General features: G+C 35.0%; 1 protein-coding gene across 42 annotated transcripts in view; it reads left to right on the top strand.

Moving 5' to 3' along the window:
- NEB (nebulin) overlaps positions 1 to 16324 on the top strand; it is a 206821-nt gene that overhangs the window by 93125 nt on the left and 97372 nt on the right. For all 42 annotated transcript variants that reach the window (XM_039327850.1, XM_039327855.1, XM_039327865.1 and 39 more), the window contains exons 85-101: positions 346 to 453; positions 750 to 1061; positions 1789 to 1992; positions 2131 to 2235; positions 3822 to 3929; positions 4499 to 4810; positions 6546 to 6749; positions 6868 to 6972; positions 7252 to 7359; positions 7941 to 8252; positions 9061 to 9264; positions 9371 to 9475; positions 11596 to 11703; positions 12136 to 12447; positions 13262 to 13465; positions 13590 to 13694; positions 16024 to 16131. In XM_039327850.1, coding sequence (XP_039183784.1) covers positions 346 to 453; positions 750 to 1061; positions 1789 to 1992; positions 2131 to 2235; positions 3822 to 3929; positions 4499 to 4810; positions 6546 to 6749; positions 6868 to 6972; positions 7252 to 7359; positions 7941 to 8252; positions 9061 to 9264; positions 9371 to 9475; positions 11596 to 11703; positions 12136 to 12447; positions 13262 to 13465; positions 13590 to 13694; positions 16024 to 16131 — 3024 coding nt within the window. The remainder of the gene's footprint in view (positions 1 to 345; positions 454 to 749; positions 1062 to 1788; positions 1993 to 2130; positions 2236 to 3821; positions 3930 to 4498; positions 4811 to 6545; positions 6750 to 6867; positions 6973 to 7251; positions 7360 to 7940; positions 8253 to 9060; positions 9265 to 9370; positions 9476 to 11595; positions 11704 to 12135; positions 12448 to 13261; positions 13466 to 13589; positions 13695 to 16023; positions 16132 to 16324) is intronic.

The following is a 16324-nucleotide window of genomic DNA, read 5'->3' on the forward strand; positions in this document are numbered from 1 at the left end:
ATAGTGTGAGAGTACCTTTGAAAGCAAGAGAAACGTGAAAAACATTGCCCTATCAGGACAATCCCATAAATTTACCATTGTTTGCTGCCCAAAGATCTTAATATACTATGCTATGATATAACATATAAACCAGTGTTTCTCAACCTTGACAATTTTAAGGCATGTGGACTTCAACTCCCAGAATTCCACAGCCAGCATTGCTGGCTGTGGAATTCTGGGAGTTGAAGTCCACATGCCTTAAAATTGTCAAGGTTGAGAAACACTGATATAAACCAATATTACATATTTTTTATAAATATGACATGCCTTGAAATGGAATATGCATTATTTATTTTTCCTTCACAGAAACATTATCAACTTGGATTGGAGGAGATGAAGAAGAAAGGCTATGACTTAAGATTGGATGCCATTGAGATCCAGCAAGCCAAGGCTTCTAGGAATATTGCTAGTGAGGTATGGTCTGCTCTTCTTTGGCATTTCCACAGTTATTTCATCTTCTGTAAAATAAATAGTTAATATTTTGTCCATATTTTTATAAGTGTGTCCAAAAGGATCATACAGAATCCTGGCAATAAAACCATAGCTGTCAGTTTCATTGCTTACAGTTTATTCATCAGGTATTGGCTGTTGGCAGACCTGAACTATATAAAAAGAGGCCACAATGCAGTGTACAAAGTGTTGAAATGTAATTTTAGTAATTGATTATGTGTAGTTTATAAATTGATGTTTTGTTTATGTTTCATCATTAGTACAAGTACAAAGAAGGTTACCGTAAGCAAGTGGGACACCACGTTGGATTCCGGGACATCTATGATGATCCCAAGCTAGTGCTGGCAATTCGTGTAGCCAAACTGCAGAGTGAGAGGGAGTACAAGAAATATTTTGAGAAGTTTAAAACCAAGTTCAATAGCCCAGTGGACATGCTGTCCATCTTGTTGGCTAAGAAATGTCAGAAACTGGTTAGTGACATTGATTATCGCCGCTACCTCCATGAATGGATATGTCTGCCTGATCAAAATGATGTCATCCAAGCCAAGAAAGCCTATGAGTTGCAGAGTGATGTGAGTAGAAAGTTACTACATCTTACATTATAGTTTTTGCCTCTTAGCTTATTTAGTCTCATACTGCATTTGTTGAATTATTATTGTTGCATCTACAATAACTCAAGCCTTGCATCGTTCTTGGCAATGTACAGCCATTATCATCATAAAAGAAAAAAATATCAAATCCCATTTGTGATTGAATGTTAAATAGAACAGAACGGCTATCCATAAACAGAGAATCATTTGCGCAGAATTATATTTTTTTCTTTATTTCTGTCTATTGACCATTTGTTTTAAATTTAACCATATTTTGGTATAAAAAAATAAGTAAAGCTGTGACATATCTGTGCTGGTCTGCATTGAATAGGGTTATCATAAGCAGAGTTACTTTACAAAATGTACAATTTTCTGTAACTGACCCTTGTAAAAACTATGCAGCTTAGAAAGAGGAATTCATTTTTCAAATATCCTCACAAGCTAGTATGAGGAAACTTTTTATGCCTTTTAGGTTTTATTATTGTTTGTAAGCCACCCACGTTATTTTATAATAGATAAATTGGACAACTGTATAAACCTTTGATAAATAAAAACTAAATAAATACATATACGGCACCACATTTATGTCAACTGAATGGCACTGTGTTGAGATAAGAGTAATTATACATTAATTTTGAGTAGAGAAGCCTCAGTGGTATTTTTGGCAAGTGGAAGAATTATCTTAATAGCTTGATGGGTTTCTTTGTAGAATCTTTACAAGTCAGATCTGGAATGGCTCCGTGGGATTGGATGGATGCCGGAAGGCTCTGTGGATGTGGTCAGAGTGAAAAAGGCTCAAGATCTTGTGAATGACAGGTTGTACAAACAACGCCCAGATGCACTGAAATTTACCAGTATACCTGACCCACCGCCAGTCATCTTGGCTAAGATCAATGCTCAGCAGATCAGTGAGGTAAACTGAATATAGTCACTGCCTCTGTGTAATGTGCGAAAGGATAAGGGGATGTGGCTGAGATACAGTGACCTTTGAAAAATTAAAGGGATTTTCACACAGCAATTAAAATTGTCTTTCCTTCCTCCCCTTTCTTAGCGCCTGTATCGTGAAACGTGGGATAATGAGAAGGCACAGATTAATATTCCTCTTGATACCCCTGAAATACTGCTCTCCAAGATGAATGCTGTGAATGTTAGCCATGTAAGATAATTAACTAATTGTAGAAATTGTGTTAAGAATGTCAATATTCCTTTATTACATTGTCCTAAATATATTGCCCTACTGTTAATTGCTCTTAAAAACATAAAGGTATTTGAGTTATAAGTTGCATGTCTATTCTATATTTATATTTTAAGAGCAACAATTAACCTAAGGAACCAAAGAAGCATATATGGAATTTGAAAATTGTCCTATTAATTTATTTGACCAATCATGTAGTATGGTTTTAAAAGAATAGTTTTAAGTAAAATGCAAAGCAGTCATGTAGTGTGATGATTTAAAAATAGTTTTAAATAAAATACAAATTTCTGCAATACCAACAGGATATTTGCATATATACACGCACAGACTCAAAGACGTATACAGTAATTATAGGAGAAAAGAACATCGTAGGAATAAAATATAGCAAAAAAGGAAACAAAATTATTGAAGAAAAAGAGATCCATATTCCAAATTTTCATAGAGAGGATTAGAGAGAAACCACAGAAAGGATTCACACCAAGTATTTATAGCAGCTAAGGTTAAATTGAATCTATTACTTTTGGATCTCTTTGAATATTCCTTGAAATACATTAATCTTATCTATTGGGAATCAAGAAAGAAAAAAGGAAAATTATTGTCTTATTTGTTGAAACAACAAAAACAATGACATTTTATATCTGTAATTCAGGACAGTGATGGTCAATTACAAAATGAATTAGAATCAATGAATTATTAGTTTTATTAGTTTTACACTGAGTTTATATGACTTGGGAAAATTTGTAATTGAACAGTAAATTATTATTATTTTTTGAAGTATAATTAAAATGGGAGAAATCTCTTAGGAAGGCAAAAATAAATTGGCACAACCATTGGTATAAGTTACAGGAAATATTTGATCTATAAATAGAGGAAAGATTCCTTGATCTGATTTAAGCTGAATAGTACAGGACTTTTATGAACTTATTGGCACCTCTACTGGTAGAGGTATATAACCAACCATTTAATATAGGCAGAAATACTGATATATATATATATATATATATATATATATATATATATATATATATATATATATACACACACACATATATACGTGTGTGTATATATATATATATATATATATTTCCTAAATCTTTTATGAGGCTTATACTTCAATCAAATTAAAACCTGAGAAAAATAGTACTAAATGTGCACGTTATACGAAAATATCTCTATTTAATGTACGTGATAAAGTATTAACTGCAATACTTGCCAAGAGGTTATAGAATGTAATAACATGGATCTTACTCCACCCATATCAGTGTGGATTTTTTAAAAAAACAGATAAGCATTTGAAAATATCTGTTTGACAATGGCTGTTTTGGATACCACAACATGCTACATTGCAATTGAAAAAGTTTTTGATGTGGTTCAGATCAAATTTATTAATTGTGTTCTAAGAAGATAAGGATTTCCACCAACTTTTGTCCACTGGCTTAATTCTGATTAGATGTGTATAGGATTTTGAGCAATATCTGTAGTCTGCTGTAATTCATTCAGTATTTTTTTTTACTGTACTGAAAATTGTGCATATATTTTAATTGCAGAAACATTATACTGGAGCCTGGGATGAAGCCAAGGCAAAAGGTTATGACTTTAAAGTGGATGCTCTTTCATTCAAGCATGCAAAATCTTCCAGAGAAATTGCCAGTGAGGTAGGAGCTCTGTTATTTAATGTTGTTTCTAAAATTACCGTTTCCTTTCATATCAAACAGATGGCAGATGAAACATGTATAGATTCAACCAGTTGCTATTGTTCAAGAACATTATATTTTTGCACAATATCCTCCATTTTTTTACATTTACATATTTTGAAATGTGAGATTTTAATATCAGCTTAAATTCAAGCATTTTAATGCATATCTTATCCTAAACTGCCAAAGAGATAACAGGTGAGATCTTTAAGTAAAAGGGAATATTTTATGCCCTACTGTTTTGAATTCAATAAATATTATTTTCTCCTGCCATTTTAAAAAGGAAAAATCACTGTTTTAGCGTACTGTTTTACAATGAGTTAATAAACTATAATATATGGTTGATGCTGAACTTACAAAACAACATTCCTAAATTCTGATGTAATAAAATACTGCTGAATAGTTACTTTTTAATGATGAAATCCACCTGTTCTTTCATTTAAAGTCCCTGAGTCATTAAGATACCAATTTTAACTGTCTGGCATCATCCTAATAATTTCAATGGTTCTTTGTTTTGCTTTTCTCTTCAGTATAAATACAAACAAACTTATGAGAGACAGAAAGGTCATTACATTGGAACCCCATCAGTCAAGGAGGATCCTAAGCTTTCATGGGCTGCTCGAGTAATGAAGATGCAAAATGACCGTCTCTATAAGCAAGCATACCACAATTCAAAAGCCAAGATCACCATCCCTTATGAAATGGTGGCTATCCAAGCAGCCAAGCAAGGGCAGGCTATAGCCAGCGACGTTGATTACCATCGTTATCTGCATGAGTGGTCTTGTCTGCCAGATCAGAACGATGTGATCCAAGCAAAGAAAGCGTATGAACTTCAGAGCGATGTAAGTACACCAGTGGTTTACAAGATATATATGTACATGCATCATGGGCAGACACAGAACAAAAGAGACCTTGAAGTGTGTACTTATAGAATAGATCTATTTTATACTTCTGGCAGGAATAGCCAACATCCTAGATGATAGGCTCAAGATCCAGAAGGATCTCAACAGACTTGAACACTGGGCCCTAAATTACAAAATTAAATTCCATGCTGAGAAACGTAAGGTTTTACACTTAGGCAAAGTGAACAGGTATAGAATTGGCTCAATAGCAGTAACAGTGAGGATGAGCTTGGAGTCCCATTGGACAATCATTTAAATATGAGCAGGCAGTGTGCTGCAGCCACTCAAAAAGTCAACGCAGTGCTAGGCTGCATTAACAGACGGATAGAATCAAGATCACACTAAGTATTAGTGCTGTTTTATAATGCCTTGGTAGGACCACATTTGGAATATTATATCCAGATTTTATTGCCATGTTATAAAAAAAGACATTGAGACTCTAGAAAGAGTGCAGAAAAGAGCAACATATGATTGATGATTAGGGGACTGAAGGCTAAAACCAGATGAAGAACAGTTGCAGGATTTGGATACGTCTAGTCTAATGAATACCTATACCGATACCTGGGGTGACATGAAAGCAGTCTTCCAATATTTGAGGGACACAAAGAAGATGGGTAAACCTATTCTCCAAAGCACCTGAAGGCAAAACAAGAAGCAATGGATGGAAACTAATCAAGAAGAGAAGCAATCTAGAACAAAGAAGAAATTTCCTGACAGTAAAAACAACTAATCAATGGAACTGCTTGCCTTCAGAAGTTGTGGGTGCTAGAGGTTTTTAAGAAGATGTTGGACTGCAATTTGCCTGAAATGGTATAGGGTCTTCTGTTTGAGAAGGGGGTTGGACTAGAAAACCTCAAAGATCCCTTCCAATTATGTTATTCTGTTAAGAACACATAGCTGCATTATGCCAGGCATAGAACAAGAGACCTTAAAGTATATAGCTATAGAACAGATTTATTACACTTCAGTTTCAATTATTCCTGCCAACTGGAAGTTAGGATTCTCCATAGCTGAAGAATGCAAGTATTAGAAGGTGCCTTAAAAATTATTTTACTTCTTCTTTTATTTCTTTGATAACAGCTACCAAAAAGTGCCAACAGACACTGTATCTTCACTGAGGTTTTCATTTAATGAAACTAATTTGGGCAGGCCTTACTAGAACACCATGCCGTGACGATGGAAATATTTTTAAATGTTTATTACAGAGATAGGAATTTTAAATGTGCTTTGGCTTCCCAAAGTACACAAACATATCAGAAGCTTTTGAACAAACAATTGGGCAGAGTCTACTATCCTTTTTAAACTTGCTTGAGTAAGTTGCATTAAATCATCTATTTTGATTTAGAGTGTTGTAGGAGTCTATTTCAATAGAGTCAGAAAGAGTTGTACAAATTGATTGACATACATTCCAAGCCTTAATAACTTTTCTGCCTACTTAATCAAAATGATTAACAGATTTGAATTTTCTAATATCTTTATTCCCTTATTTAGTTTGATTGTCTTTCATTTTTGTTGTTTCATAAATTAAACTATTTAAAATTAATTGAACAATATTAGTCAGGACTTTCTGACATCCTTGATACCATCTACAATATAACCTATCTATTTATCACATAAGAATTAAAAGTATGAACTTAATCATTTTATTCTTCTTTTGTGATCCATTGTCTCATAGAATTTGTATAAATCTGATCTGGAATGGCTCCGTGGGATAGGATGGATGCCGGAAGGCTCCGTGGATGTGGTCAGAGTGAAAAGGGCTCAAGATCTCATAAATGAGAGGTTGTACAAACTACGCCCAGATGCACTGAAATTTACCAGTATACCTGACCCGCCCCCGGTTGTCCTGGCCAAGGTCAATGCACAACAGATCAGTGAGGTAAATTGAAATGTAGTCAGTAGTTCTGTGTAATGTGGCTGAGATACAGTGGCCTTTGAAAATTCAAAGGATTTTCACACAGCAATTGAAAATTGTCTTTCCTTTCTCCCTTTCTTAGCATCTGTATCGTGAGGCATGGGATAAAGAGAAGGCCCAGATTAATATTCCTCTCGATACCCCTGAAATACTGCTTTCCAAGATGAATGCTGTGAATGCTAGCCATGTAAGATAATTTTATTTGTTTATAATCAAATTTAAACAGCTGGTCATCTATCAGATGAAACTCTGAGCAATCAAAAGAAAATATAGACATTAACAATGAAACAAGAATGTCAACACATAGGTTGAGGGTCTCTCATTAAAAATGCCAAACACTGCAACATCCCTCCATAGTGAGAGATTTATTTCTGAGCAAATGTGGATAGGACTTCATGTTTAAGAAGAAATATCTATAGTTTATTTTCTTCCAGCCTTGAAAATTGTGTATATTGTTTAATTGCAGAAACATTATACTGGAGCCTGGGATGAGGCCAAAGCAAAAGGCTATGACTTTAAAGTTGACGCTCTTTCATTCAAGCATGCGAAATCTTCCAGAGAAATTGCCAGTGAGGTATGAGGACTATTGTTTAAGCATAGCTGCCGATATCACCGGGTTTTTTTTCTAATCACCCACTTACCAAAGTGTGCAACTTTATTTAAACTTAAACTTCTATGTAAACTTCATATCATACAAGGCACCCCACAGCAGAGTTTTGATGTTTTTGCACAATTATTTTTCACTTTGATTGCTGTAGACATATTTTTAAAATCAAAATAATTTTTTACTTGGAACTGGTAGTCAGATAATTGTGAAAAATTTAATTTGTATAATGTTTGATTTGAAAGGGAATCTAGTATTCAAAAAGCATTCTCCATTTACTAAATACATAATTTTAAACTATCATTTTAAAGGGGAATAAATTAAATATTTTTTATAATGGTTTATTAACCAATATAATATGATGTTAATGCCTAACCTACAAAACAACTTTCCTAAAGACACATGCATTCAAAATCTACTCAGTGGTACCCTCTTAATAATGAAATCTACCTTTCCTTTATTTAAGGTCCCCCAATTGTTAAAATACCAATTTTCACACACTGCATTATCCTAATCATTTCAATGGTTCTTTGCTTTGCTTTCCTCTTCAGTATAAATACAAACAAACTTATGAGAGTCAAAAAGGTCATTACATTGGAACCCCATCAGTCAAGGAGGATCCTAAACTTTCATGGGCTGCTCGAGTAATGAAGATGCAAAATGACCGTCTCTATAAACAAGCATACCACAGTTCAAAAGCCAGGATCACCATCCCCTACGAAATGGTGGCTATCCAGGCAGCCAAGCAAGGGCAGGCTATAGCCAGCGACATTGATTACCATCATTATCTGCACCAGTGGTCTTGTCTGCCAGATCAGAACGATGTGATCCAAGCAAAGAAAGCGTATGAACTTCAGAGCGATGTAAGTACACCAGTGGTTTACAAGATATATGTACATGCATCATGGGCAGACACAGAACAAAAGAGACCTTGAAGTGTGTAGCTGTAGAACAGATACTTTGCACTTCAGCTTCCATTATCCTGACCGATATAACTTTCTCCCTGCCATGCAAATCCCAATATCTGAAGAATGCAAGTTTTAGAAGGTGCCCTTGAAAATTATTTTAATTCTATTTTTATTTCCTTGATTGCCTATGCAGTATCTGAAGGACACCAGAGACATTGTTCCTTCACTGAAGTCTTCATTGAATGTAGCTAACCTTTGCATGGCATGTTAGAACACCATGCTGTAATGATGGAAATATTTTTAAATGTTGATCACAGAAATAGGAATTTTAAATGGGCTTTGGCTTCCCAAAGTGTAGATAATTCTAAATAGCCTTTGAACAATCAATCTGCACATTCTAATAGCCTTTTCAAATTTGCTGGCATAAGTTGAACTAAATAAATTTATTTTGAATTTAGGGCATTATATGCATGTACTTAAAATGATTCAGAAAGAGTTGTTTAGAATGTTTGGTGTACATGCTAGGCCTTAAAAGTTTTTCTGCCTACTTAATCAGAATAATTAACACATTTGAATTTTTGGTATCTTTGTTCTCTTATCTAGTTTGATTGTTTTGTTTCATAAGGAGGATTAATCCATTTAAAAATAATTGAACCATATTAGTCAGGACTTTTTGATATCCTATTAACTCTAGAAAATTAAATAATTGCTAAAATATGAACTTAATCGTTTTATTCTTCTTTTGTGATCCATTGTCTCATAGAATTTGTATAAATCTGATCTGGAATGGCTCCGTGGGATAGGATGGATGCCGGAAGGCTCCGTGGATGTGGTCAGAGTGAAAAGGGCTCAAGATCTCGTAAATGAGAGGCTGTACAAACTACGCCCAGATGCACTGAAATTTACCAGTATACCTGACCCGCCCCCGGTTGTCCTGGCCAAGGTCAATGCACAACAGATCAGTGAGGTAAATTGAAATTTGTGTAATGTGGCTGAAATACAGTGGCCTTTAAAAAATTAGAAGGATTTTCACAAAGCAATTGAAAATTGTCTTTCTTTTCTCCCTTTCTTAGAACCTGTATCGTGAGGCATGGGATAAAGAGAAGGCCCAGATTAATATTCCTCTCGATACCCCTGAAATACTGCTGTCCAAGATGAATGCTGTGAATGCTAGCCATGTAAGATAATTTTATTTGTTTATAATCAAATTTAAACAGCTGGTCGTCTATCAGATGAAACTCTGAGCAGCCAAAATACAATATAGATATTAACAGTAAAACAAGAATGGCAAAACATAGGTTGAGGCTCTCTCATTAAAAATGCAAAATGCCTACAACATGCATCCATACCATAGTAACCTCCTATAGTAACCTCCCATAGTAACCTCCCATAGTGTCCCATAGTAATCTCCTCGCCCCAGTGCCTGGGAGAAGTGCCAAGTCCCTGTGGCCTTCTGAAAGGCAAGTAAGGTTGGAATTGAATGTATCTTTGGGGAGAAGCTGTTCATGACAGGGAAGTCTTGCTTCCTGGGTTCTTCCTAGGCCCTATCATATATTGCCTCACCAAAAGGCCCAGATCTGGTAGGATAGGTAGAAACCACCAGAAAGAGTACACAAGTAACCTTGTCCTTAGCAAAATAAGGAGTTAATGGCAACAATAACTTCTGGCAACCAGTGCAGTTAACGTAGCTGTGGTGTTATATAAGTGTACTTATGCGAGTCTCCCAACGCTGTATGTGCCATCATATCCAGGAGCAGTTGAACCTTCAGATTTCTTTTCAAAAGCAGAGCACATTTTTATACTGGGAGATGAGTAAGTCATGAATATCCAGTCTAAAAATGGGTGCAATTGGCACACAAGTTATACTTGTGCAAAGGCCCTCCGGGCCATAGCAGCCACCTGCTCTTTGAGCAGAATTGGTGTATCTTGAAGGATGCCAACATTGTGCATCTACTCTGTCTTGGGGATTATTCTTCCATTTAGATTTAACAATGGAAAATTATGAGATGGGTATGGGTGGCCATAAAATCTACAATTACTCAAGTGGGTTATGATTTAGTCAAGCCAGTTCTTCCCCTTCCAGTCTGCAAATCACCAGGCACTGCATCATTGACTGACTGAGATGTACAATTGAGTGTCTTCATCCCATTGATAAAACTTCAACTTATGCCAATGGGTAATCATCCAATTTCTGATGTAGAAGTTAATTAGAAGTGTGAAAAAATACAGAACACTGTGCAACCCAAAGAGCAGAGGTTTTGGGCTAGACTCCCCCCCTGCCAAAATCAGCCATGAAAAAATGTGACCCACTAAAGAACAGCATCTTTCTTCTCCCAAACCTGTCTGTCAACCTGGAAGAATATAATCTATATAAATAAAAATGTAAATGTTCATTTGTTCAAAATCTTAAATCTCTGAAAGTTCTTCACTAATTGGTTTGAAATTTTGACACAACGTTGCACTCAAATACGCACGTGTTTTTATGTTTTTATATATCTACTATTATATAGATGTCATACCTGTGACAGGTAAAAACATGCTTTTTTGAAAAACAGCGCCATCTGTTGGACGTAAAAGCAACACATGCTACGATTTCAGACAATCTCTATATCTGCACAGACAATGGAACAACACAAAATATTGTATACCCACAAGCATTGTGAAATTAAACATATTACAAACGTGCGCTTTCTCTTTTCTTTCTTTTCCATTTAACCAGACTGAGCCACAGCAACGCGTGGCTAGGTACAGCTAGTGATCAATAGTTTCTGAACACATTGAGAGGATTTTGAGATGGTGCAAGGGAGATTTTTTTTTTAAGCTTTGGGTGAGAGGTCTATTAAAAAGAACCACAAACTTACAAGATGTTCTTAGTGTACCAAAAACCATTGTGTTTTGGAACAGAGTTTTGTTATTTTAAGTGTTACATTTCCCCTTCTTGCATAGTTATATTATTGTCAATTCATAATAAATTCCATTTTGGTCTATTAATATCAATTCATAGTATAGATATTAAACAAGTAAAATTTATTATAAGTTATTTAACATGTGTGTATCCATAAATATGCATGCAAATGTATACTGAATTTATGCATGCCATCCTATTATTTATTTTGAAAATTCAATTTTTTCATATATTGCACTGCATTTGTCTACAGATGTCTTCTGAAGAACAGTCAATTAAACATAATGAGATTTATTTCTGAGTAAATGTGCATAGGACTTCATGTTTAATTGAGGAGTGTTTGTAGTATATTTTGTTGCAGCACTGAAAATTGTGCATATGTTTTCATTGCAGAAACATTATACTGGAGCCTGGGATGAGGCCAAAGCAAAAGGCTATGACTTTAAAGTTGACGCTCTTTCATTCAAGCATGCAAAATCTTCCAGAGAAATTGCTAGTGAGGTATGAAGCATATTGTTTAAATGTACCACTGAATCTTTTCACATGAGCCATCTGGCAATAATGTGGAATTTTATTTAAACTTTATATTGATTCAACCACATACAAGGTATCCTACTGTTTTGATGTTTTTTACACCATTATTTTTCTTATCGCTTGCTGTAGAAATAATATTTAAAAACAAATGAAAACAATTTTTTTTACTTGGAACTACCAGTCAGATAACTATGAAACGTTTAATTTATATAGTGTCTGATTTGAAAGGGAATCTTTTATTCACAGAGCACTTTCCATGTATTAAATGTGTCATTTTAAGCCATTCCTTTAAAGGAGAAGTGACAATTTTTAAATATTGTTTTATAATGCTTTAATAAACTATATAATATGTTGATGCCTACCCCTAATCATGGCTCTTTTCTATGCTTTTGTCTTCAGTATAAATACAAACAAACTTATGAGAGTCAAAAAGGTCATTACATTGGAACTCCGTCAGTCAAGGAGGATCCTAAACTTTCATGGGCTGCTCGAGTAATGAAGATGCAAAATGACCGTCTCTATAAACAAGCATACCACAGTTCAAAAGCCAAGATCACCATTCCCTACGAAATGGTGGCTATCCAGGCAGCCAAGCAAGGGCAGGCTATAGCAAGTGACATTGATTACCATCATTATCTGCACCAGTGGTCTTGTCTACCTGATCAGAACGATGTAATCCAAGCAAAGAAAGCGTATGAACTTCAGAGTGATGTAAGTACACCAGTGGTTTATAAGATATATGTACATGCATCATGGGCAGGCACAGAACAAAAGAGACCTTGAAGTGTGTAGTTATAGAACAGATGTATTGCTATTCAACTTACATTATCCCGACCGATATAACTTTCTCCCTGCCACGCCAATCCCCATTTCTGAAGAACGCATGTATTAGAAGGTGCCCTTAAAAAAGTATCTTAATTCTACTTTTACTTCCTTGATTACATATGCCAGAAAGTTACCAGAGACATTGTTCCTTCACAGAGGTCTTCACTGAGTGTAGCTAGCCTTTGCAGCCTTACCAGAACACCATGATGATAAATGAAATATTTTAAAATGTTTATCACAGAGATAAGAATTTCAAATGTAGTTTGATTTTCTGAAGTGATCATACACAGAAAAAATTTATGACAAATCAATTGGGCAGAGCCTAAGATCCTTTTAAAATTTCCTTGCTTATGTTGCACTGAACTCTTGAATTTGGCGAGTTTTATGAATTTATTTATATTAATTGATTCAAGAATAATTATTAGGAATCATTGGTGTATCATGCCATGACTTAATTATGTTTTCTGCTTACTTAACCATGATTATTAACACATTTTAATTTTGGGGTATCTTTTTTCCAATATCTAATTTGACTTATTTTGCATTTTTGTTGTTTTATAAGAAGGATTAATCCATTTAAAAATAAATGAATCATATTAGTCAGGACTTTTTGATATCCTATTAATTCTAGAAAATTAAATTGTTGCTAAAATATGACCTTAATCATTTTATTCTTCTTTTGTGGTCCATTGTCTCATAGAATTTATATAAATCTGATCTGGAATGGCTCCGTGGGATAGGATGGATGCCGGAAGGCTCCGTGGATGTGGTCAGAGTGAAAAGGGCTCAAGATCTCATAAATGAGAGGCTGTACAAACTACGCCCAGATGCACTGAAATTTACCAGTATACCTGACCCGCCCCCAGTTGTCCTGGCCAAGGTCAATGCACAACAGATCAGTGAGGTAAATTGAAATGTAATCACTACCTCTGTGTAATGTGGCTGAAATACAGTGGCCTTTAAAAAACAAAAGGGATTTCTCATCGAGCTATTGAAAATTGTCTTTCCTTCCTTCCTTCCTTTCTTAGAACCTGTATCGTGAAGCGTGGGATAAAGAGAAGGCCCAGATTAATATTCCTCTTGGTACCCCATCAATGCTGCTGTCCAAGATGAATGCTGTGAATGTTAGCAATGTAAGATAAGTTACTAGCTGTATGCATTCTTTTGTTAAGCATATTACTATTCCTTTATTTATTATGTTGTCTTAGTTTAAATTGCTTTAAAATCTGTCAGAGTAGATTGCGTGCCTGTGCTTGTATACAAACATACAATGAAAAACAATTACATGTAGATGTAAGTGATGATGATGATAAAAATGATGATGACTGTTTCAGCAGACACTATATCCCCACCATCCCTGTTGGAAGTACAAGGTTTTGCACAAAAACTTTATGCTTCTTGACCAATATTGATTTTTTCTTTTTTTTTGTTTGTTAAGTATGCATCCCAAGTTCATTGGCTAAATCAATATAAACTCAAAACATTGTAGAGTGGACATATTACTATAACAGTCATAAATAAGCAAATTATTTAGGACAAACAAGCTCCAAATGTATTTGCCTAGCTTGAATTTCATCATTTCCAGCAGGTGCAAAATCTATAAGCCAATTCCATTTGCAGTATTGCCTTAATATCTGTGGAGACGTCTTCCAATTCCTGTTTTTTGAAATGCTTGTCCTGTTAATACTGCAGTGTTCCTTGCTCGCTTCCAAGTTATATAAACAGAGCCTATTTTATCTACCCTTTGGTTTTGAAATAGAACAGGAAGAGTGTAAGAACAAGGGAAAAACCAGGCAACAATAACTTGATTTTGCTCCCTCTGAAACCGAGTAATGTGTGAAAAGCTGGTGTCGTATAGGATGTATGACACTGTTATGAAATGCCTCTGTTATTTTAATATGCTATATGCTTTCTTTAGGCATTGAAAATAAACCTGGGCATTATGCAGAATGACAAGATCTATTTAGGCTAAGTATGAAAAGAGTCATGAAAAAGGTTAGGGTTAGAGTAACCCTAACCCTTTTTTTGAAAATATTTATATGAAAATGAAAGAAGAAATGGAAAACGAAGTACAAAACTTTCTTACTGAAAAAACAAGAGAAAAAGGCCAGTATTGACCTACAAGAAAGGCTCAGAATGACATTTAGCTGGACTATTTTGTACTTTGTCCATTTGCTTTTTGGCTTTGCATACTGTAGAATGCCTAGGAAATGTGTGGAATATTAAGCATTTCATACTTTGATATCCCATTTTTGGCATCCTATAGATTTTGTAAGCATTTTATAAGATGCCTACCATATATGCCGGCGTATTAGGCGACCCGGCGTATAAGACGACCCCCGTCTTTATCGCTGAGCCGCATTCCTAGAATGTCATCTTATACGCCGGAAACTACCAGTATTTCCGGTGTATAAGATGACTTGGTGTATAAGACGACCCCAGTCTTTGGCGCCGAGTTTAGTGCTTCCGGAAGTCATCTTATACGCCGGCATATATGGTAATTTCACATATTGACGGTAACATATGTATTACTCAAACTGTGATAAATGCAAAGTTGAGTGGCAGGAAGTTGAGCGGCCAGAAGGAGACTGTTGTAATTTTTGGTAAAAGGTTTATTCAAACAGATTCAAACTTTCAAGATGTTTCTAGTGTCCTCAAACACCTTGTTATTTAGCATCAAACACCTTGTTATTTCTTTAAGTGTTACTTTTTCCTCCTTATGTACAGGTAATCCTCGAATTACAACCACAAATGAGCCCAAAATTTCCATTGCTAAGTGAGATAGTCGTTAAATGAGTTTTGCCCCATTTTACAACATATCTTGCTACAGTTGTTAAGTGAATCACTGCAGTTGTTAAATTAGTAACATGGTTGTTAAGTGAATTTGGCTTTGCTTGTCAGAAGGTCGCAAAAGGTGATCACATGACCCTGGGACACAGCAACCGTCATAAATATGAGTTTGGATCACATAACCATGGGGATGGCTGCTGCAATGGTCATAAGTGTGAAAAACAGTCATAAGTGACTTTTCTTAGTGCTGCTGTAACTTTTGAATCGTCCCTAAATGAACTGTTGTAAGTCGAAAACTAACCGTAGTTTTATTATTGTCAATTTGAAGTAAATTTATTTTTTGTTCTATTGAAACCAGTTAATTGCATTCATTAAACTATCAAACAAATACTGAAATCAGTTATTTAATAGGTGTGCGTGCCCATATTCATTTATGCATGTTTATACTGTATTTATGCCATGCTTATCCAATTGCTCATTTTGAAAATTTATATTTTTAACACTTTATTCTTCAGTAGTGCTGCACTTCAGTTGTCCCTGGGAGTAAAGTCACTTAATCATAGTGGTACTTATATCTAATATAGATCCATAAGATTGTATGTTTAATTGATAGTTTATGTTCATCTGCATTTTTTGATTATATTGAAAGTTGTGCATATATTTTCATTGCAGAAACATTATACTGGAGCCTGGGATGAGGCCAAAGCAAAAGGCTATGACTTTAAAGTGGATGCTCTTTCATTCAAGCATGCAAAATCTTCCAGAGAAATTGCCAGTGAGGTATGAGTTCTATTTAAATGAACAAACAAAACAACTGTATCTTTTCATATCACACAGATGGCAGCGTATGCATCCAGTTACCAATGGAACACATTGATTCAACAATATACCAGTTGGTATTGTTCAAGGATATGTCATTTTTGCAGTTATCTCCACTCTTTTACATTTATGTGCTTAGAAATTTGAGATTTAA

The sequence above is a fragment of the Crotalus tigris genome, unplaced genomic scaffold (assembly GCF_016545835.1).
Source record: "Crotalus tigris isolate CLP2741 ecotype Arizona unplaced genomic scaffold, ASM1654583v1 scf7180000024369.3102671, whole genome shotgun sequence".
In the NCBI taxonomy this organism is placed as follows: domain Eukaryota; kingdom Metazoa; phylum Chordata; class Lepidosauria; order Squamata; family Viperidae; genus Crotalus; species Crotalus tigris.